This window comes from Salmo salar, chromosome ssa04 (assembly GCF_905237065.1).
Source record: "Salmo salar chromosome ssa04, Ssal_v3.1, whole genome shotgun sequence".
Taxonomy (NCBI): domain Eukaryota; kingdom Metazoa; phylum Chordata; class Actinopteri; order Salmoniformes; family Salmonidae; genus Salmo; species Salmo salar.
In genome coordinates this window covers 18155590-18179294 of record NC_059445.1, presented here as the reverse complement: position 1 = coordinate 18179294, position 23705 = coordinate 18155590, and the positions used below count along the sequence as shown (strand labels likewise).

The 23705-nt window shown below is 43.9% G+C and overlaps 2 protein-coding genes across 5 annotated transcripts in view; both read left to right on the top strand.

Moving 5' to 3' along the window:
* Positions 1–7443: 7443 nt before the first annotated feature.
* Positions 7444–10893, top strand: LOC106602444 (gastrula zinc finger protein XlCGF48.2-like). Its single transcript, XM_014195098.2, has 3 exons — positions 7444–7930; positions 8367–8497; positions 8689–10893. Exons 1-3 carry the CDS (start codon positions 7648–7650, stop codon positions 9760–9762), a joined length of 1488 nt encoding a protein of 495 aa, XP_014050573.1. The 5' UTR covers positions 7444–7647; the 3' UTR covers positions 9763–10893.
* An 8648-nt stretch (positions 10894–19541) lies between these two features.
* The window catches only part of LOC106602427 (zinc finger protein 41), a 61839-nt gene continuing 57675 nt past the window's right edge, over positions 19542–23705 (top strand). Inside the window, exons 1-4 of one of the 4 annotated variants that reach the window (XM_014195058.2) lie at positions 19562–20053; positions 20485–20600; positions 20794–21660; positions 21745–23351. In XM_014195058.2, the coding sequence (XP_014050533.2) occupies positions 19786–20053; positions 20485–20600; positions 20794–21660; positions 21745–22032 (1539 nt within the window). In that variant the 5' untranslated portion in view covers positions 19562–19785 and the 3' untranslated portion in view covers positions 22033–23351. Of the gene's footprint in view, positions 20054–20484; positions 20601–20793; positions 23352–23705 lie in introns of those variants that run through there. The other 3 variants (XM_014195057.2, XM_014195056.2, XM_045717542.1) reach the window with 3 other exon arrangements.

The window sequence follows — 23705 nt, the reverse complement described above, 5'->3', positions numbered from 1 at the left end:
TGTTCAGGGACACATTATTCCATTTCTGTTAGTCACATGTCTGTGGAACTTGTTCAGTTTATGTCTCAGTTGTTGAATCTTGTAATGTTCATACAAATATTTACACATGTTAAGTTTGCTGAAAATAAACGCAGTTGACGTTTCTTTTTTTGCTGAGTTTATTATCCGAAATGTCTCATCCATCCTCCAAACCACACTCTCTCTCTCTCTCTCTCTCTGGGCTCCGAGTGAGTGGGAGAGGAGAGAGAGAGAGTGTGGTTTACATTGTGATTGCAACATTTCAAATTGCAGGAAAATGACAGTTTTGAAAGCAAATAGTTCTACTGTTGTGACTGTTGGAGAGAGGGTGGTCTCAGCTTTCTGTAGTTATTACATTTATTTCTCAACTGTCCATATGGACCGCTGAAGCACTGTTTTTTAACCAAAGTGTCTGGTAGGCTATGGCTTTGAGATATAGCTTATACGGAACGGTGCGCAAGATGTGCACATCTGCCATTTGCAGTGATTGTATAGGGCTATAGACATCATTGGGTATACTGAAAAAGTTTAAGACATTACATCATCTGTTACCTAACTACATTAACTGTTAGATTAATCAATTACACAGCTAACTAGCAGCATATTATATTTATCAATCTAGCTAATGCATAATAGGGGGAATTCTGACCCGAGTTAAGCATGTGTAAATGGGTGTAATTCCCTTAAGTATGATAATAGCATCTTGATCTATTTGACCTAATAATCGCTGGAGACAAATGTGAAACCAGTCATATGGTGGTACTGAAACATTTCTACATATCAACTTTACCACAGAAAAGTTTATGAAATGTTGTTCCATTATGCAGGATTTAAATGTGAACACATACTGAATTATAATTGGATGCATTTTACCGCCGTATCATACTGTGCAGTGATTGGTTAAGACCACCCAGACGGTTAGGTCATGGCCAGTTGATCATGGTTGGAGATAGGCGAAATGCTGTTGTAGCTAGTTAATAAAGAGTTATGTTAAGAAACATCCTGTAGTTCTGTGTTGTATTATTTTGTACAAAGCGTACAAAACAAGACATGGTGTCAGAGTAAATGGTCTTAAAAGATGGATTTTTCTGGAGTTCCTTCACCCCGAATGGACTGGGAGTCTACAAACTTACGCGATGCATGGCGTAAGTACAAACAGCATGTGGAGCTAATGTTCACGGGTCCTCTGAAGGCAAGAGAAGAGGAAAAATGCAGCTACCTGCTCCTCTGGATCGGTGAAAAAGGGAGAGATATTTACAACACATGGACACTTACCGAGGCTGAATCAAAGTTACTGAAAACATACTACGATCGTTTTGAAGCATATGTTGTGCCGAAGACTAATACAATGTTCGCTAGGTACAAATTCCATGAGAAAGTACAGGGAGCTAGCGAGTCTTTTGAACCGTTTGTGACTGAGCTGCGTCTGCTTGTGAAAGACTGTGATTATGCAAACAAGGATGAGATGGTCAGGGACCGTATTGTATTTGGAATACACTCACCGCGAGTGAGAGAGAAACTTTTGAATGTTGGGTCTGAGCTAACGCTGGACAAAGCTATCGACATAGCCAGATCTCACGAGCTAGCACAGGCTCAGATGAAAACCATTTCGCGCCGCAGCACGAGCGCATCACGTGAACAAGCAGTGCACGCAGTCAGGCAGACATCAAAGCCTACCTCCGGTGCCCAGAGAGCGAAAACTCCAAAACAGAGCGACACAGACTCAAAACGCCCCAAAACATGTGGATATTGTGGATACAAAGTGCATGGCGAACAAGGAAATTGCCCAGCTAAAGGCAAACAGTGTACTAAATGTGGTAAATGGAATCACTTTGCAAAAGTGTGCAGAGCTTACCATGGAAAAACAGTACACACAGTGAGTGAAGATGAAATGTCAATCAAAGAGTCAAATGATGATGAACTGTTTATTGATTCAGTGACACAGAAAAGTCACATATCAGAGACAGAGCAAGCCTTTGCTGACATTGAGATAGGAACACAAGGCACAAAGCTAAAGTTCAAACTAGACACTGGTGCACAAGTAAACATTATTCCTCTGAATAAGTACCGCAGCTTGACATCTGAGTGCGAGCTACAGCCCACCATGCGCAGACTGACTGGTTATGGTGGTGAACAGCTCCCAGTAAAAGGCACATGCACTTTCAAATGCAAATACAAGGAAAGTGTCATGATGTTGGACTTTTACGTTGTTGACACTAGAGCACCTGCAGTGCTAGGTCTTAAAGCATGTTTAGACATGGACCTCATCAAGCTAGTTTTATCAGTAACAGCACCAGTAGAGACAGAAAATGTACTGGAGGAGTTTGCTGATGTCTTTACAGGAATAGGATTATTCCCAGGAGAATGTACCATTCACCTTGACCCAGACGCAACCCCTGTGGTCTACCCACAGAGAAAGATTCCCCTTGCTCTCCGTGCCCGTCTGAAGAAAGAGTTGGAGAGCATGGAGCAATCTGACATAGTCACCAAGGTTACAGAACCGACTGACTGGGTAAACGCGTTAGTGGTGGTGGTGGAGAAACCACGCACAGGCAAGCTCTGAGTATGTCTCGACCCAAGAGACTTGAACAAGGCTATCAAACGGCCCCATTACCCTTTACCGACGCTAGATGGTATCACACACAAGCTAGCGGGAGCACACTACTTCAGTGTCATGGACGCTAGATCAGGCTACTGGGCTATCAAGCTCACAGAAGAGTCATCTAAGCTCACAACATTCAACACACCGTTTGGACGCTACAGGTTCCGTCGCCTGCCTTTTGGGATTATCTCAGCCCAAGACGAGTTTCAGCGAAAGATTGACGAAGTGTATGAAGGCCTCGACGGAGTTGTGGCAATTGTGGACGACATCCTTGTTTATGGTCGAACCAAAGAGGAGCACGACCGAAACCTCCGCGCGATGCTGCAAAGGTCCCGCGAGAGAGGAGTCCGGCTCAACCCCGAGAAGAGCACAGTCAGCGCTACAGAGGTCAGCTACTTCGGACATCTTCTCACAGCGAATGGAATCAAGCCAGATCCACAGAAGATCTCAGCCATAAAAGAAATGGAGCCACCAAAGAACCGTGCAGAGCTGGAAACAGTGCTTGGCATGGTCAACTACTTAGCCAAGTTCGCACCCAGCCTCTCCAATGCTAATGCACCCCTGCATCAACTGCTAAAGCAGTCCAGTGAGTTTCTTTGGGACAAGCAACACGACATTGCTTTCCAGAATGTGAAAGACTTGATCACGAGAGAACCAGGACCAATCCTTGCCTACTACGACCCCAACAAAGAGCTCAGACTCCAAGTGGACGCGTCGAAGTATGGACTAGGTGCAGTGCTACTGCAAGAAGGAAAGCCCATCGGCTACGCTTCCAAATCTCTCACAGACTGTGAAATCAACTACGCTCAAATCGAAAAGGAGCTCTATGCCATTCTGTTCAGATGTAAATGTTTCCATCAGTACGTATATGGACGACAAGTCATTGTGGAATCCGACCACAAGCCCCTTGAGTCAATCATTAGGAAACCACTAGCTGCAGCCCCGCCAAGGCTACAGAGAATGATCCTTCAACTACAAAAATACGACTTCACAATCACTCACCGTCCAGGCAAAGACATCCCTGTTGCAGACACACTCTCCAGGAAGTTTCTTACCTACAAGGACAGCAGCCTCAGTGAGGGCATGGACATGCAAGTGCACACTGTGTACAGCATCTTACCAGTTAGTGACACGAAACTGAAGGAGATCCAAGCAGAAACAGACAAGGACTCACAACTCACACAGCTAAGGAAAGTCATACAGGATGGATGGCCTGAGGAAAGGAGAAAATGCCCTCAGAGTGTCTCAGAATTCTGGAACCATCGTGATGAACTATCACAGATCAACGGAATAATTCTCAAAGGAGAGAAAATCATTATTCCTACCAGTCTCAGAGAAGAGATTTTGACAAAGATCCATGCTGGACACATGGGCATGGAAAAGTGCAAACAGAGAGCACCGGACATTTTGTTTTGGCCTGGAATGTGCAAACAAATAGAGGACATTGTTGGTAGATGCACCATCTGTCTTGAAAGACGCCCCTCAAACACCAAAGAGCCAATGTTACCTCACTGTATCCCAGACCGACCCTGGCAGGTTGTGGCAACCGATCTGTTCACCTGGAACAACGAGGACTACATCGTAACAGTGGACTACTACAGCAGATACTTCGAACTCGACAAGCTTCACAGCACCACATCTGCAGCTGTGATACACAAGCTGAAAGCAGCCTTTGCCAGGCATGGCATTGTAGAGACTTTAATATCTGACAATGGGCCCTGTTACAAATCAAATGAGTTTGAATCCTTCACAAAAGCATGGGAGTTCACACATGTCACCACAAGCCCACATTACCCTCAAAGTAATGGCCTTGCTGAAAAATCTGTGCAGATTGCTAAATCACTCATGGACAAAGCAAAAGCAGACAAGAGAGACCCCTACCTCAGTCTCCTTGAATACCGCAACACTCCAGTTGACAACTTCAAATCACCAGCCCAGCTGTTGATGAGCCGCAGACTTCGCTCAACCCTTCCCAGCACCAACCAGCAGCTGCAACCTGAGGTCGTCAGCTACAAGGAAATGCATGAAAAACGTGCACAGAGACAACAACAACAAAAGCGATACTACGACAGGTCAGCTAGACCACTGCCACCACTGATCGACGGAGAGTCAGTTAGAATCCAGGAGCATGGCCTCTGGAAACCAGCAGTCGTCATCCAGCCAGCTGACACTGAACGTTCATATCACGTCCGCACCGCAGAAGGAGCGGTGTACCGCCGCAATCGTCGTCACCTACTGAACACAAAAGAACAACACACTGATGAGATGAACTGTTCCCCTGAAAGAGAACGTGATGGACTAAACACACACACAGCACAACATACACCACACTTACCTGCAACACCACAAGAGCTGTTGACTGACACAGAAGCATGCACAACATCATATCGCACAAGGTCAGGAAGAGAGGTCAAGCCCAGAGCTGTCCTAGACCTGTGAAATGTCAAAGGGTGTAGGCGGATCGCTGCCCTAAAAGAGTTCCGGACTGTAAACTTGTTATTGAAAGTTGACTTGACATGCTTTGGTATTGTATTTGTTTGAAATGTTAAGATGTCATTTCTACAGTGAAAGCCGAGTTGCTGAGAATCCCTTGTTTGAAAAGTTGGATCATTGTTTCAGAGTCTATGTTGATTCAGTTGGTGTATTATGCAATATAAATGGTTACTTACCTTGAGTTCAAACTACAGAGCATGTATCCAAAAGAAAAGCTTAGAATATGTAAAACATTTGTATTTTGTTTAAAAGAAGGGGGATGTAATATTCATATGTGAATACATACTGAATTATAATTGGATCCATTTTACCGCCGTATCATACTGTGCGGTGATTGGTTAAGACCACCCAGACGGTTAGGTCATGGCCAGTTGATCGTGATTGGAGATAGGCGAACATGCAGTTGTAGCTAGTTAATAAAGAGTTATGTTAAGAAACATCCTGTAGTTCTGTGTTTTATTATTTTGTACAAAGCGTACAAAGCAAGACAAATACGACACCCTTTTTATGTCTCAACTACACTAATTGCGCACAGAGCAGACACTACTAAAACGAGAGTATCAATGAACATTGATTCTAGGAAATGAATGTTGAGTTTGTGGCGCGCGGCATTGGGGTACCGCTAACAATATTTTAGCCGGAGACCGTTATAGTACCTGTCTAGTCTGTTTTATAAATGTGCAATAAGCATAAAACAAAATTATATAAGGAATTGGCAACTGTTCTCATATAAGGAATTTTCAACTGTTCTAATTCACCTTTCTGCAGGACAAATGCCTAAACACACTGGAGTTGCTTACCAAGACGACATGAAATATTCCTGAGTGGCCAAGTTACAGTTTTGATTTAAATCAGCTTGAAAATACTTGACAATGGCTATATAGCAATGATCAACAACAAACTTGACAGAGCTTGAAGAATTTAAAAAACAATAATGAGCAAATATTGTACAATCCAGGTGTGCAAAGTTCTTAGAGACTTACTTACCCAGAAAGACTCACAGCTGTAAACGCTGCCAAAGGTGATTCTACAATGTATTGACTCAGGGGGTTGAATACTTACCTAATCAAGATATATTATTGTTTATTTTCCATTTATAATAAAACATTAGCATTTTTATTCCACTTTGACCGAGTATTTTGTGTAGATCGTTGACAAATAATGATAATTAAATCCATTTTAATCCCACTTTGTAACACATCATAATGTGTAAAAAGTCAAGGAGTGTGAATACTTTCTGAAGGCACTGTAGCTCAATATTTGAATTATTCATTGTAGTCTTTTTTGCTCATCTTCATCAAGGGTGATAATTATTATGGAGGTGACTGTACATATACATAATATAATATAGGGCCCTCAAACTCAAGTCTGGACCTCGAAGCCAGTTCCAATGTACTTTGTCATTGTTACTACCTCTAAATCAGGGACAGATTTAGACCTGGGACACCAAGTGTGTGCAATTAATTATCAGGTAGAACAGAAAACCAGCAGGCTCCGGACCTCATAGGGTAAGAGTTAAAGAGTGACAGTCTTTAAAAAGCAATGAATCCCTTTGAAAACGGGTCAGAAACCGTTATTCTAGTGTCAAACTGGACTACAAAGTGTAAATAGGATGATTTTGGTCATAAAGTCAGTCTCTTCTAAAAACGGAGTTTGGAACATCCGTGCATCACAACGGGTAAATGAAGGTTGGGTTTTGATTTGACAATGTCCATTTGCTCACTAACATGGGGTGAACATCTGCAGTGGCTGCGCTCTATCCAATAGCATAGATAGTCCTGCCCATCAGCTCCTTAGTTAATGTAAAATTGTGCAACTAAAACACCCTCGGCATGAACGTCAAAATGAATTAAAGATTTTTGTTATGTTAGTTAGATTCATATTGGGGATTTTGAGGACGTGAAATAGGATCCTGCGTCTACAGTGTTTCATGGGGGCTAATTATTGGGCTAATTAACCAAATGCGGAATCGGTGAGGAAACACACCTCTAAGACTGAAATTGTGTTTTTCCAATGAGCAACAGAAAAACACACGTGCCAATTAGCTTGTTCAGTGGCTTTATAAATACCGCTGATGTTGGGTGTTAATATTTACCTTACTGAGGTGATGTAGATGGAATAAAGTAATTATATTATTTTCTACTCTATTCTTGTTAACACACTGTTCTTTCTAAACAGGTCTGCTCTCAGCTTGAAAGATACTGATCATGAATATGAGATTTGATGTGTCATGTAATAAGCAGTAACGTAATTCAAACAGCGCGCATACCTTTGATTTAAAGACGCCATTTTGAGCCATGACGCCGACCAATTAGATCCGTTCTCTTCAGTGTAAACGGAAGTGAACATTGACTAAGAACAATTTCGTACCTTAGTGTTTCTATTGTTGTTATTTAGACGTTTATTAACACCCTGGAACTCAGAATATGACTAATTTAACTGCATAGCCTCACATAGTTACACCCAGGTAGTATTTAATTCGCGTTAGAGACAGAACTTGGTTGGTAGATAGTAATGCTAGGTAGCTGCTAACAATGGCTAAATGTATGGTTTTTCACACACAAATAGCCTCCATTATGGAGGTGCTAGCGAATGCAGCCGTGGCAGAGATCTGTAAACTCGTCGACGACGACTATGCAGTGTTTCGTTTGGAAATAACTCAAAGCCAGAAAGAAAACAGGGCATTGCAGAGGAAACTACAGCTACTTGAACTGAAGGTGGCACGGGAGCGCGCAGAGAGGACAACTCGAGAGCGCGCCCTAGCTAGTCGTCCCAGTAGTGTCAAAATCCTCGACCGATACAGAGGCATGGCAAGAGGTACATTTTGATTTTGCAGAAGGCCGAGGCTGTGGGGCCTGTCGCCCCGTTCCCCTCTGTGCTTGTGTTCAGATGTGTTACCCAGAATTGGTTCTTGGTCCGTTTTTGGATAGTATGCAATACTTCCCCATCTTGCATAATTCTTTTATTTTACCGGGCAGGTCAATTAAGAACAAATTCTTCTTGCACAAAGACACAATACTATATTCTAATCAGATTCTTGATTCACTGAATTTCCTATTGTCATACTAAATTTAAATAGTCTGATGCATGGAGCATAATCAATCCATCAATAAATAGTATATCAAGATGTTATGATAAGTGTTACCTTAGATCCTCCTTGCCAATTGTAGATATTGTCAATAGTGTAGAATATAGCATTAAGCATGGACAGTACCTAATTTAACTACCTCTTTTCCCCCAATCACTGTCTTAGGTGAAGGACATCTCACTGGAGGCCACAGGAACTTTGTGAAGCCAGTAGGACACAACGTGTGGAGAGTTGACCAACCAATAGCTATAGATGAGGGGAGTGGAACCTCAACCCAGCATGTTATCGTGAAAGCGGTTAGTGTAACATAAAAAATTACAATAAATCAAATGTGGCCCATTTATTTCAAAGGCTACCCTCAGCTATTCATTTGCTTACATGTACATCCTGATTTATCTGCCACAGGGGAGCTTGTGAGACTACCCTATGACATTGTTATCCAATTCAACTCATGTACCGGTAATAATCTCCTCTCTTCTTGTGTCAGTCTGCAGATGCAGAGGCTGCAGGTCCTGGGTTCAAGCTGGAAAGGTATGAAGGAAAGGAGGACCCACCGCACAGCAGAGACATCCAGACTGGAGTGCCTGCTGTAGCCACGGAGGACCCCACCCTCGCCCCAGCACTGCCCAGGGCCCAATGCAGCATCACGGAGGTCAGTGGAACGCTGAACACCGTCCTCAAGTCAGAGACAGACACTGAGTCTTTAACGGTGCTGGAGCGACTGAGCTGTCCTCCTGCTCCCCGCTCAGAGTATTTAGTGTACGGGAGCCCGAGGACGGTTCTATTCCATCAGGACTCAGGTGATGCGTTAGAGACTGGCAATGATCCGTCCTGTTCATACGCTACAGACACAGAGATGATACCTGGTGACGTGCCTGTGGGCTTAGATACACAGACTAATTCAATGAGAGGGGACTGGAACCGGTACAGTAGTAGTGTATATTCTGAAGGGTGCCTAGATAAGAAAGGGGAGGGTCTGGTCATAGATGAGGTGACTGTGAAAGTGGAGGGTGATGCTCTTCTGACATGGAATGCAGACGAGACTCACTTAGGAGAAGGACACTCTCAGGAAAACAAGAGTGACTTCTTAGACTACAGGGAAAGCTTAGAGCCAAATCCAAATATCGCAACCCACTCCCCTTTACACACGCTCAAGGATCGCGACCCAGCGTCCACGTCTATGGCACCTTCCGATTCACACAACCGTGCCCTTTTCGATCAGGTATTAAACTCAAACGACAGGGCTAGAGCCCAGGGAGGGGGAGCAACATCAGGCGGTAATAAGGAGAAACGGTTCTTCTGTATGTTCTGTAACAAAGGCTTCAACTGCCCTCAGAAGGTGGAGATCCACCAGAGGGTCCACATAGGGGTGAAACCCTTCAGCTGTACCCAGTGTCACATGCGCTTCTCCCTGGCTTGGAACCTGAAGATCCACCAGAGGGTCCACACAGGGGAGAAACCTTACAGCTGTACCCAGTGTCACATGCGCTTCTCACACTCATCCAGCCTGAAGAGGCACCAGAGGATCCACACAGGGAAGAAACAATTCAGCTGCCCCTAGTGTGGGAAGACGTTCTCCCACCAGAACCAGCTGATGATGCACTTGAAGTTTCACACGTGAGAAAGGTCGTTTGCCTGTACGCACTGCGGGAAGAGGTTTCTCAGAGAGGAGCTACCTCAGGATACATAAGCAGAAAAAACATTTGACTCTATAACATAGAAAGTAACCATTCCCCTCGATAGCTTCTGACATTTAGATCAAACCTTGCATTAAAGATACATTTTCATTTGGAATAACAAGAGTAACAGATTTCAGTGTTGAATATTCCTGTGTAGAATATTGTATTGAGACAGTGGCCTTGTCCGAATACCCATACTAGCGTACGATATACTTAAACTGCATACTAATTTCGGCATTGGATCTAGTAGAATTCACTCACCTTTTCCCACTCACGTGTTTGACAACAGCTGATCATCAGAAAAATTAATGCTCTGTACCAAAAAGAACGAATGGCGGGAGTCTACGTAATCACACAATAGATGATGCATTTGGTGTACTATTTTCAACATTTCATATATTATAGAATTGTATTTTTTGGCATACTATTTAGTACGCTACTATGGGTATTCGGACACAGCCATTGTGTGATATAAGCCTAAAAAGTCTGTTACATATCGTGTTTGTACTGTGTAGGCTATATGATGTTCACAAATGCCTATTTCATTACTTCCATTCAACTACTTGATTTTTTTCCCAAGACACTTTTCAATTAGAAAAATAATGCAGTTTGTCAAGTTCATGCAGATTTTGGTCTAGAATGAAGATGACAAGCGCCTGGATTAGGATCTGCGCAGCTTCCTGTCTGAGGAAGGGTCGTACTCTACGGCTGGAGTGAGTCACTGCTTTGATTTTTGCTGAAAATGACAGGGTGTTGTCCAGGGTCACGCCAAGGTTCTTTGCACTCTGGGAGGGGGACACAGTGGAGATGTCAACCGTGATGGAGAGGTCTTTGAGCGGGCAGGCTTTCCACGGCAGGAAGAGCAGCAACATCTTGTTGAGCTTGAGGTTGTGGGCCGATATCCAAGTTGAGATTTCTGCCAGACACACACAGATGCGTGTGTATGTGTGGTTTACATATATGGTGTATTTAACTCTCGTTTATGTTTAATAAACATAAAATGGGACTTTTCATTCTAAGACTTTCATTGAGACTCTTTAGTATACATCACTTCTGATCTCATCCTATTCTGCATACACATGACAGTGCTTTATACCTATATACTGTACACACGAAATACAGTGCATTTGGAAAGTATTCAGACCTCTTGACTTTTTCCATATTTTGTTACGTTACAGCCTTATTCTAAAATGGATGAAATTGTTTTTCCCCCCCTCAATCTACACACAAAACCCCATGATGACAAAGCAAAAACAGGTTTTTAGAAATTTTTGCAAAAGTATAAAAAATAAAAAAACAGGAAATAACACATTTACATAAGTATTCAGACACTTTACTCAGTAGTTTGTTGAAGCACTTTTGGCAGGATGCGCCTGAGCTCAATTTCAAGTCTCATTGCAAAGGGTCTGAATACTTATGTAATTAAGGTATTTCAGTTTTTTATTTTTAATACATTAGCAAACATTCTAAACCTGTTTTTGCTTGGCCATTATGGTGTATTGTGTGTAGATTGATGAGGGAAAAAAGTATTTAATACATTTCAGAATAAGGCTGTAACATAACAAAATATGGAAAAAGTCAAGGGGTCTGAATACTTTCCGAATGCACTGTATACCTACACATACCAACAAACACCTACCGTACACGTCAAAATAGTTTAGTCAGGTTTGTGTGATCATGACTTTTGACTTATATCAGTTATTTTTACACACAACATATTTATGTCCTCCATGATGGGTTTAACAACAATGAAGTAATTCGGTAACTACAGTATAGTACTCAAATGTAGTGAGGATGGGTTAATAATGCTCCATGTTGAAAGTGTGTTTATTATGTGTGCGCGCGTGTGTGTGTACGTACGTACCTTTGGGTAGTGTATGTCTGCGTGATCTGTATCACCTGTCTCTTCCAGGAGGAGGAGGGTCCAGAGGTGTTGCTGGTGAAGGAAGAGGGGTGTGAGGAGGGTCTGGGGAACCCTGAGGGTAGTGATGGAATGATTGATACTGAGCTCTGACACTCCGATGCAGTTTTCAAAGCACTACTGATTCGACACAACATATCGATGCTTGTATCAAAGTGGCAATACCACATGATGATGACATTCGAAGCTTCGGACGTCACACTATCATCTGACAGGCGTCGGAACTGGTGCCGCGTTGAGGTGCTAGTCAGAACTAGGAAACTCTGACATTTCTGACTTGCCGACTGGTTGTAGTTATACGCGTGCCGTGTCATTTTCCGAGTTTCCTAATTCCGACTAGCATGTAAACGCAGCATGAGAGCACAGACCTCTGTTGGGACGTAAACCTTGAGCATTGCACCACCTCTGCAGGGTTCTCAAGTGTAGAAGGCCCAGTGGGGTAAAAAGAGAGGTTGCGGAGAGGAGATCCATCAGTCTCTGACACTGACGAACAGTCACCTTCTGGTCTTGGACAAAAGGATTGAGCTGATCTACTATTTTCTGGACTCATACTTCAGTGAGTTGAGCCCTCATTAGAGATGAGTCGATCCTCATGCCCACGATGGTCACAGTTTGTATGGGGACCAGGTGGCTTTTTTTGCGTGTTCAACCTGAGGACTAGCTCTGAGATGTGCTTCAGGAGAGATGTCGTGACTGCTGCTGCCTGTTTTTGTGACTGAGCACAGATTAGCCAATCGTCTACGTAATTTAGTATGATCATCCCTTGTGATGTTAGCGGTGCTAGAGTGGCATCCATGCATTTTGTGAATGTTCTTGGTGCCAGGGAGAGGCCGAAAGGTAACACTTGGTACTTGTACGTTATGCCGTTGAATGCAAAGTGCAGGAACGTCCTGAGAGCCGGGTGGATCGGTACGTGGAAGTAGGCATCTTTTAGGTTGACAGTGGTGAACCACTGGCCTGGGCTGATAACATCTTGAAGGGCAGGGTTTTCAAGCACCAGTTGCGAGGCATCAAGTCCAGGATGGGGTGAAAGCTGCCATCCCACTTGGGGATTAGGAAATATACTCCATAGAACCCACTGTGGTGTTCTGATGCTTTGATTTATCTGATTGCCTCCCTGCTGGTAAAGAATGCAATCTACAGTTGGAGAGCTTCTCTTTTCAGGGGGTTGGCTATTGTAGTTGACCAAACTTCTCTGAAAGGTGGTGGCCGGCAACGGAACTGCAGTTTGTACCCCTCTAGTACTGTATCCAGCACCAAGGGGGACTCCACAAGCTCCCACTTTGCCCGATGGGCATGGGAGAAGCGGCTGATGCTGGTGCCACACCCATCAGGATGACTGAGGGGGCACGTCCTTCTTCGGAGCAGAGGGATAGTGCTTGTTATGCCGCTGCCTGTGCTGGTGGTGGCGCCACTGCTGACCCAGAGCCTGTTGACGTGGCTGATCAGGGTGTGACTGGTTTGGGGGAGGGCCCAAGCGGCCTTACAAGGCAGGGGAGATCTGAGGTCTAGACTGCAATGGTCTCTGGGTAGGGTAACGCGGGGCAGGGGGGACCCATGAAAGACTGCAGGGTCTCTTTGTCTTTCCGCAGCTTCGCCATTTGGTCCAAAATGGTGTCCACACCAGGACCCCCCCCAAAAAAAAACCCAGCTCCATAAAGGGTTTCTTCACGGAGGCCGACATCTTTGTCTGTACAGTGAGGGAAAAAAGTATTTGATCCCGTGCTGATTGTGTACGTTTGCCCACTGACAAAAAAATGATCAGTCTATAATTTTAATGGTAGGTTTATTTGAACAGTGAGAGACAGAATAACAACAAAAAAATCCAGAAAAACGCATGTCAAAAATGTTATAAATTGATTTTCATTTTAATGAGGGAAATAAGTATTTGACCCCCTCTCAATCAGAAAGATTTCTGGCTCCCAGGTGTCTTTTATACAGGTAATGAGCTGAGATTAGGAGCACACTCTTAAAGGGAGTGCTCCTAATCTCAGTTTGTTACCTGTATAAAAGACACCTGTCCACAGAAGCAATCAATCAATCAGATTCCAAACTCTCCACCATGGCCAAGACCAATGAGCTCTCCAAGGATGTCAGGGACAAGATTGTTTTTATGTTACACTAACCGCTTTCACTAACTATTCAAGACCATCGCCAAGCAGCTTGGTGAGAAGGTGACAACAGTTTGTGCGATTATTCGCAAATGGAAGAAACACAAAAGAACTGTCAATCTCCCTCGGCCTGGGGCTCCATGCAAGATCTCCCCTCGTGGAGTTGCAATGATCATGCGAACGGTGAGGAATCAGCCCAGAACTACACGGGAGGATCTTGTCAATGATCTCAAGGCAGCTGGGACCATAGTCACCAAGAAAACAATTGGTAACACACTACGCCGTGAAGGACTGAAATCCTGCAGTGCCTGCAAGGTCCCCCTGCTCAAGAAAGCACATATACATGCCCTTCTGAAGTTTGCCAATGAACATCTGAATGATTCAGAGGACAACTGGGTGAAAGTGTTGTGGTCAGATGAGACCAAAATGGAGCTCTTTGGCATCAACTCAACTCACCGTGTTTGGAGGAGGAGGAATGCTGCCTATGACCCCAAGAACACCATCCCCACCGTCAAACATGGAGGTGGAAACATTATGCTTTGGGGGTGTTTTTCTGCTAAGGGGACAGGACAACTTCACCGCATCAAAGGGACGATGGACGGGGCCATGTACCGTCAAATCTTGGGTGAGAACCTCCTTCCCTCAGCCAGGGCATTGAAAATGGGTCGTGGATGGGTATTCCAGCATGACAAGGACCCAAAACACACGGCCAAGGCAACAAAGGAGTGGCTCAAGAAGAAGCACATTAAGGTCCTGGAGTGGCCTAGCCAGTCTCCAGACCTTAATCCCATAGAAAATCTGTGGAGGGAGCTGAAGGTTCGAGTTGCCAAACGTCAGCCTCGAAACCTTAATGACTTGGAGAAGATCTGCAAAGAGGAGTGGGACAAAATCCCTCCTGAGATGTGTGCAAACCTGGTGGCCAACTACAAGAAACGTCTGACCTCTGTGATTGCCAACAAGGGTTTTGCCACCAAGTACTAAGTCATGTTTTGCAGAGGGGTCAAATACTTATTTCCCTCATTAAAATGCAAATCATTTTATAACATTTTTGACATGCATTTTTCTGGATTTTTTTGTTGTTATTCTGTCTCTCACTGTTCAAATAAACCTACCATTAAAATTATAGACTGATCATTTCTTTGTCAGTGGGCAAACGTACAAAATCAGCAGGGGATCAAATACTTTTTTCCCTCACTGTAAGAGCCAAAGCTGTCTGCGTGACGAGATGACCATAGACAGGGCTTTTCCATTAGCATGTGACTCACTCATAAAAACAGCAAGTCTTTGCTGTATTCGTTGACAGTCTCTCTCTAGTCATGGTTTTAAACGTTTTGAAATCTCACAGCATCAATTTTGCCGTAGCTTTCTTTTATGCCTCCTACGATACTGCAGACTCGGTCATCTGATCAATCTGATTGACAAGCGGAGGCATAGCACTGTCCAAAGCCAATTCCTTCTTTGGCCGCCTTTCCTTCCAGTTCTCTGCTGCCAATGACTGGAACGAACTGCAAAAATCACTGAAGCTGGAGACTCATGTCTCCCTCACTAACTTTAAGCACCAGCTGTCAGAGCAGCTCACAGATCACTGCACCTGTACATAGCCCATCTGTAAATAGCCCATCCAACTACCTCATCCCCATACTGTTATTTATTTTGCTCCATTGCACCCCAGTATCTCTACTTGCACACTCATCTTCTGCACATCTATCACTCCAGTGTTTAATTGCTTTATTGTAATTATTTCGCCACTATGGCCTATTTATTGCCTTACCTCCCTTAACCTACCTCATTTGCACACACTGTATGTATATAGACTTTTTCTATTGTATTATTGACTGTATGTTTGTTTATTCCATGTGTAACTCTGTGTTGTTGTTTGTGTTGCACTGCTTTGCTTTATCTTGGCCAGGTTGCAGTTGTAAATGAGAACCTGTTCTCAACTAGCCTACCTGGTTAAAAATAATGGTGAAATAAAAAAAAATTAAAAATTGTGCACTTGATTTCCTCTCCAGGCCCACCGGGAAGGCAGCATTTGTACCTTCAGACACATGAAATGGCAACAGTTTGCCTACCCGGTGCGCAGGGCAGCTGAATTGTCTTCACCTACCACCAACAGCCCGAGACTAATAAAAAAAAAAATAGGAACAAGGCTATCGTTGTTGTTTTTTTACAGAAATGTTTGCCGATCGACTACTAAAGCCTTGGAGATCGACTGGTTGGTGACCACTGAAGTAGACGGATATAAATAATGAATAACTTAGCCTTACTAATATTACAATACTAATGATTTGAGTCACACGTATGTATGTGTGCTTGATTAATGAGGAGGAAGCCACTGATTAGCTGCGGGTCATTACCTGGAAAGTAACTATTAGTGATGTATTATTGTTGTGTACTATTAGGCCTATATACTGTCTATACAGTATGTGTGAGAACCATTGGTGGAAACTGTACTTTTCACTGACCAATCAAATGCAATTGACCAATGTGTTCAGTAATTGAATAGGCCAAATCAGATCTCAAAACCAACTGACTACATCAACTATATGTCCAGCAAGAAGCATAGCCTTCATTTCTACCATTGAACTTCACTTTCACAAAATAATGCAAACACCAATTTAACAGAAGATCTAAACCCAATCATTGTTGTTTTTCTAAGAAATGCACTTGTGGAAATACAAGAACAACCAAATGTTGATAAAAGACTGGTCATTAAACATATATATATTGTTTCCAATGTTTTAGGCTAAACCTAGCTATTTATCCAATTCATCCAGTGTTTGATCATTGATTCGAAATGGGACATTTGTGAAATGTCATGAGAAATATTTACTTTAAATCATTAACACAAAAGATAATCATACAATCAGAGGGAGATATTAGCTTTGTAAATGTAAACAAAAACATGCATGATGTAGATTTCTAAATGAAAACATGTACATTGTCAATGTATAGGCTACAATTTAGGATTGTTATATAACTTTACATTTGATTGAAAGGCCAGGGAATGTCGAAATACCTCCAGAGATCCTGAACCAAGTTTCTGCAACATAAGGCATAACATAATCTCTTTGAACAACTTCAACAACCAGCTGTGGTATTTGGTATTTTATTAGGATCCCCATTAGCTGTACAAAATCAGCAGTTACTCTATCCTGGGGTCCCCACAGAACATTAATAGACAAGTAAGTGTTCGGCTGCCACCTGTTCCCGGCCAGTTTCTCCCACTCGTTCAACCTAAAGAGGCGCCATAGGATTTCTTACATAGGGGAGAAATCCTGCAGCTGCTCCCAGTGTGAGAAGAGGTTCTCCTACCAGCACCAGCTGAAGGTGCACCTGAAGATCCAAACAGGAGAGAGGCCATTCGGCCCATGTATAGTGTGTAGTTCCAGTCAGTATTAGATAGAATGCCCGCCTGTAGGGAAAACAACCTGTGGTTACCCAGGTACAAATGCAAATCTTGTTCGCTTGTTTTTGTGAATTGCAAAACTACATTTAAGAAACGTACATGTCTAAAAATGTATTTTCAACATTGTCTGCTCCAGAGCGTTCTCACTACTTAGAAAAACGTCATATTGTAGGGATTCCCTCATGCCCCTTTTCATGACGGTGATACCAGCCATGTGAGTGAGTGAGTGAATCCTAGCTACCTACCGACTGGACCATTAAACTAGCAAAGACCAACAACGCAAAACAAACAGATACAAGTAGTGAGTGGAGTAACAAATGGACTATACTAAAGTTAAACGTCTTACCACTCGTGCTCTAGGTGGCACTGTAAAATTAACGTGACAATGGGGACTGAGGTACTATTACTTTTAGCTTTATATCTGAAGAATAGTAACGATTAACACTCTCCAGTGCTGCTTGTTGTTCTGGGTGCCACTGCCGTGCCATGTCCTTCCTGAAGAGCATTCTGAGTGGTGCAGTGAGCGTGGCTTCATCTTGGTTATACTGGGTTAGGAAACGTGTCATACCCAGTAAACTCTGTCTTCTGGTGGGGGCATCTGTGTGACTGCTGTCACCTTGGAGTTGCCTGCTTTAACCCTGTCTGCGCTGATGTGTCCCATGTACTTCACTCACCATGTATTGTATCTTGTCAGCATTGAACTTCACATTCAGACGGATAGCTATGCCCATCACCTGCTGTAGAATGCAGTCATGCTCTTCTTTGGTGGCTGCTGCAATTATCATGTCATCTGCAATTACATAGACTGAAGCATGGTAATGATTAACACTGTGCACACTTCAAACTGCAAGACCGCTCATTTACATATCCCCTTGACCTTAAACCTCAAGAGTGATACTGATTGGCTGTTAAACACAAGGGAGTTATGGACTACCATTAAAGGTGTATAGCTCCATATAATACAATACCTGTGATGAAATGTTTTCCACAAACATAGCTGGCTACGTGTAGACTGATGGCCCTTAAATTTCCCACACTCTGTGCTGACTGACTTGGTTATTTTTGTCTCATTGCAGGGACGGAGTTTCCCTTATCCCAGTCAAAACAAAACATTATACTTAATTCACATAAGGACATTTTTTAAATAATTGACTTCAATGGCTCCATATTGTTAGGTACCTAACAGTGTTAGAGATGGGCTTGACTGTGGTTAACATTTAATAATATCATGTTTCTGTTTGTACAGCAAAGAGTTTCTTATATAAACCTTTATATGTTCTTCTGTACAATTTGTGTTTACTGTCTGCAGTCCATGAGGACCTGCTGATATCCAGTGTTGCTGGTAGCAGAGACTGGACCTCTGAAGCAGCTTGTCACAAACCATGGCCCCAGATCAGGACCCTGGATCAGGAGCCGTCGCTGTTTCTTCCAGAGTAGAAACCGGGAACGAACCACGAGGGACAGAGACTCCACCACCACACAGAACACAACCAGTGGACAGGTGGACTGAACAACCTCAGTCCTGGTGGTCATCATAGAGACAGAGACTCCAGTCAGGGATCCAGTCTGCAGCCCAGACCATTCTCTTCACAGTCTCAGTGCAGGGATGAAGCAGGGCCTGGGGCTGATAGAGATAGGAGGGTTTCTCTCTGTGATACAATCACCACAGTATCTGTGATGAACAGAGCAGGTCACCCTGGGCTTCAGCCTTCACATAGTGGTGGGAGACCCCTGGTGGTAGCCTATCAGCAAGTCTGTCTTCTCCTTCAGGGTCTTGTTTAATGCCTGGGGACTGGGTTGGTAGAAGGGCCTGGACCTGGGTCTAGCCTTCCTTAGCAACCTCATGGTTACCCCACGAATACAGACAGGGTCAGGATGGGCATTCACCACAAAAGGTACCCATCAAACACTAGGGCTAAGAGGGTAATTAACCATAGACCCCTCATTAACTTATCATTTGAAACAGGCTTGTGTAAATACCTGTTTTTAGAGAGACAGTAAACCTAGGCTAGAACAAGGACAGTTGAATATTTACCTTACTGTGGTGATCTAGATGGAATGAAGTCATTATAATATTTTCTACTGTATTCTTGCTAACACACTATTCTTTCTAAACAAGTCGGCTCTAAGCTTGAAAGATAGATACTGATCAGTAAGTACCGTATTTCAAAGAACAGCGCGCATACCTTTTTTCATTTAACCACACCATTTGCGCTATGACGCCGACCAATTAGATCATTTTTCTTCAGTGTTAACGGAAGTGAACATTAAATCAAGAACAATTTTGTACGTTAGTGTTTTTATTGTTGTTATTTAGACGTTTATTAACACCCTGGAACTCAACATATGACTAATTTATCTGCAAAGAATCACATACTTACTCCAGGTAGTATTTAATTCGCGTTGGAGACTGGATTTGGTTGATAGATGTTATTTAAGTAAAGCTAGCTAGTAGCTGCTAACAATGGCTAAACGTATGGTTTTTCACACTCAAATAGCCTCCATCATGGAGGTGCTAGCGAATGCAGCCGTGGCAGAGATCTGTAAACTCGTAGACGACGACTATGCAGTGTTTCGTTTGGAAATAACTCAAAGCCAGAAAGAAAACAGGGCATTGCGGACAGAACTGAAAGTGGCACGGGAGCGCGCAGAGAGGACAATACGAGAGCGCGCCCTAGCTAGTCGTCCCAGTAGTGTCAAGATCCTCGACCGATACAGAGGAATGGCAAGAGGTACATTTAGATTTTGCAGAAGGCCGAGGCTGTGACGCATGTCGCCCCGTTCCCCTCTGCACATGTTACCCATAATTGGGTCTTGGTCAGTGTTTGGATAGTATGCAATACTTCACCTGATTACTTAACTATCTTGTACATTTTTATGTATTTTACCAGGCAGGTCAATTAAGAACAAATTCTTCTTGCACAAAGACACAATACCATATTCTAAGCAGATTCTTGATTTGCTGAATTTCCTATTGTCATGCTCAACTAAACTAATGTGACACAAGGAACATAATCAATCCACCAATAAATAGTATGTCAATAAGAAGTGTTACCTTAGATCCTCCTTGCCAAATGTAGACAGTGTCAATAGTGTAGAATATAGAGTTGCGCATTGACAGTACCTTATTTCACCATCCCTTTTCCCCCAATCACTCTTTTAGGTGAAGGCCACAGCTGCTTTATGAAGCCAGCGGAACACAACGCGTGGAGAGATGACCAACCCATAGCTATAAATGAGGGGACTGGAACCTCAACCCAGCATGTTATCGTGAAAGAGGTTAGTGTCATAGTGTAACAAATTACAGTACATCAAATGTGGCCTGTTTATTTCAGAAAGGCTCCCTTCAGCTATTCACTTGCTTACATGTACATCCTGATTTATCTGCCATAGGGGAGCTTGTGAGACTTCCCAATGACATTGTTATCCAATTCAACTCATGTACCACTAATAACCTCCCCTCTTGTGTCAGTCTGCAGAGGCTGCAGGTCCTGGGGTCAAGCTGGAGAGGTCTGAAGGAGAGCACCCACGGCACAGCAGAGACATCCAGGATGGTGCAGCGTCTGGAGTGGCACCCCCTGTAGCCATGGAGGACCCCACCACCACACCAGCGCTGCCCAGGACCCGACACAGCATCACGGACGTCAGTGGAACGCTGAATGCTGTCCTCAAGTCAGAGACGGACACTACGACTTTAACAGTGCTGGAGCGACTGGACTGTTCTCCTGGTCGCCACTCTGAGTATTTACTTTATGGGAGCCCGAGGAAGGTTCTGTCCCATCAGGACTCAAGTGACACGTTACAGAATAGCAATGATCCGTCCTATTCATACACTACAGAGACGATACCTGGTGACATGCCTGTGGGCTTAGATACACAGACTAATCCAATGAGAGGGGACTGGAACCAGTACAGTGGTAATGTATACTCTGAAGGGTCCTTAGATAAGAAAGGGGAGGGTCTGGTTGTAGATGAAGTGACTGTGAAGGAGGAGGGTGACCCTCTGACATGGAATGCCGACGATACTCACTTAGGAGGCCAGCCGCAGGGCAACACTAGTGACTTCTTAGACTACAGGGAAAGCTTAGAGCCAAATCCAAATATCGCAACCCACTCCCCTTTACACGCGTTCAGGGATTCAGACCCAGAGTCCACATCGATGGCACCTTCCAATTTACACGGCTGCGTCCTTTTTGATCAGGTATTGAATTCAAAGGATGTAAGGTCCAAGACTCGGGGAGAGGGAGCAACATCAGGCAACAGTAAAGAGAAACGGTTCCTCTGCATGTTCTGTAACAAAGGCTTCAGCTGCCCCCAGAAGGTGGAAATCCACCAGAGGGTCCATACAGGGGAGAAATTATTCAACTGTACCCAGTGTCACATGCGCTTCACCCAGGCTGGCACTCTGAAGAGACACCAGAGGGTCCACACAGGGGAGAAACCCTTCAGCTGTACCCAGTGTCACATGCGCTTCACACAGTCTGGCAACCTGAAGATCCACCAGAGGGTCCACATAGGGGTGAAACCCTTCAGCTGTACCCAGTGTCACATGTGCTTCTCCCAGGCTTGGAACCTGAAGAGCCACCAGAGGGTCCACTCAGGTGAGAAACCCTTCAGCTGTCCCCAGTGTCACATGAGCTTCTCCCACTCGTCCAGCCTGAAGAGGCACCAGAGGGTCCACACAGGGAAGAAAATGTATAGCTGCCACTAGTTTGGAAATACTTTTCCCCACCAGAACAAGCTGAAGATGCGCCTGAAGCTTAACATGGGAGAAAGGCAGTTTGCCTGTAACCACTGCGGGAAGAGGTTCTCATAGGAGCTACCTCAGGATACACCAGCAGAAAAAACTTTTCACTATATAACATAGAAAGTAACCATTCCACTCGATGGCTTCTGATCTTTAGATCAAACCTTGCATTGAACACAAAGATACTCTTGTTATTCTAAATCAGAATGTAACAGATTTCAGTGTTGAATATTCCTGTGTAGAATATTGCATCCAGGCAGTGGCCGTGTCCGAATACCCATACTAGCGTACTTCATACTTAAACTGCATATTCATTTTGGCATTTGATCTAGTAGAATTCACTAATCTTTTCCGACTCATGTGTTTGATAACAGCTGATAATCCAATAAATTGATGCGCTGTATGAAAATGAACGAATGGTGGGAGTCAACGCAATCGTGCATTCAGTGTACTTTTTCAAAATGTGACATATAACAGACTTAGCAAGTGGGGGGGGGCTCTTCTGTCTTAACATCAGTGGGAAGCTGGTTCCACCAGGACAGAGAAGCGCTTTGACTGGGCTGAGTGGGGGCTGATCCCCACTGGTGGGACGGCCAAGAGACCAGAGGATGCAGAACAGAATGCTTGAGTTGGGGTGTAGGGTTTGACCATAGCCTGAAGGTAGGGAGGGGCAGTTCCCCTTGCTGCTCTGTAGGCAAGCACCATGGTCTTGTAGTGGATGTGAGCTTCGACTGGAAGCCAGTAGTGTGCCAAGGAGCAGTTGAACACTTTGGGAAGGTTGAACACCAGGCGGGCTGTGGCATTCTGGATAAGTTGCAGGGGTTTGATGGCACAAGCAGGGAGCCCATCCAACAGAGAGTTGCAGTAGTCTAGACTGGAGATGACAAGAGCCTGGATTAGGACCTGCGCCACTTCTTGTGTGAGGAAGGGTCGTACTCTACTGTTATAGAGCATGAACCTGCAGGAAAGTCACTGCTTTGATGTTTGCAGAGAATGACAGGGTGTTGTCCAAGGTCACGCCAAGGGTCTTTGCACTCTGGTAGGGGGACACAGTGGAGATGTCAACTGTGGAGTTGTCAACCATGATGGAGAAGTCTTGGAGTGGGCAGACCTTCCCCGGGAGAAAGAGCAGTTATGTCTTGTCGAGGTTGAGCTTGAGGTGGTGGGCCGACATCCAAGCTGAGATGTCTGCTAAGCACACAGAGATGCGTGTATGTGTGGTTTACATATATGGTGTATTTAACACTTGTTTATGTTTAATAAACACAAAATGGGACTTTTAATTCTAAGACTTTCATTGAGACTCTTTAGTATATATCACTTCGGATCTCGCCCTATTCTGCCTACACACGACAGTGCTTTATAACCGATATAATGTACACTTACTAAATATACCTACACATACCCACACACTAACAAACACCTACTGTACATGTCAAAATATTTTATTCAGGTTTGTCTGATGACTTGATTTATAAGTTATTTTTGCCCACAACATTTTTTTGTCCACCATGATGGGCTTAACAACAATGAAGTCATTCTGTAACTACAGTATAGGACTCAAATGTAGTGAGGATGGGTTAATACTCCATGTTGAAAGTGTGTTTATTATCCGTGTATGTACCTTAGGGTAGTGT

Coding starts and splice junctions, on each gene's coding strand:
- LOC106602444 (XM_014195098.2), top strand. CDS start 7,648: ATGGCTAAATGTATGGTTTTTCACACACAAATAGCCTCCATTATGGAG. Junction 7,931..8,366: donor ATACAGAGGCATGGCAAGAG/GTACATTTTGAT, acceptor TCACTGTCTTAG/GTGAAGGACATCTCACTGGA. Junction 8,498..8,688: donor AGCATGTTATCGTGAAAGCG/GTTAGTGTAACA, acceptor TTCTTGTGTCAG/TCTGCAGATGCAGAGGCTGC.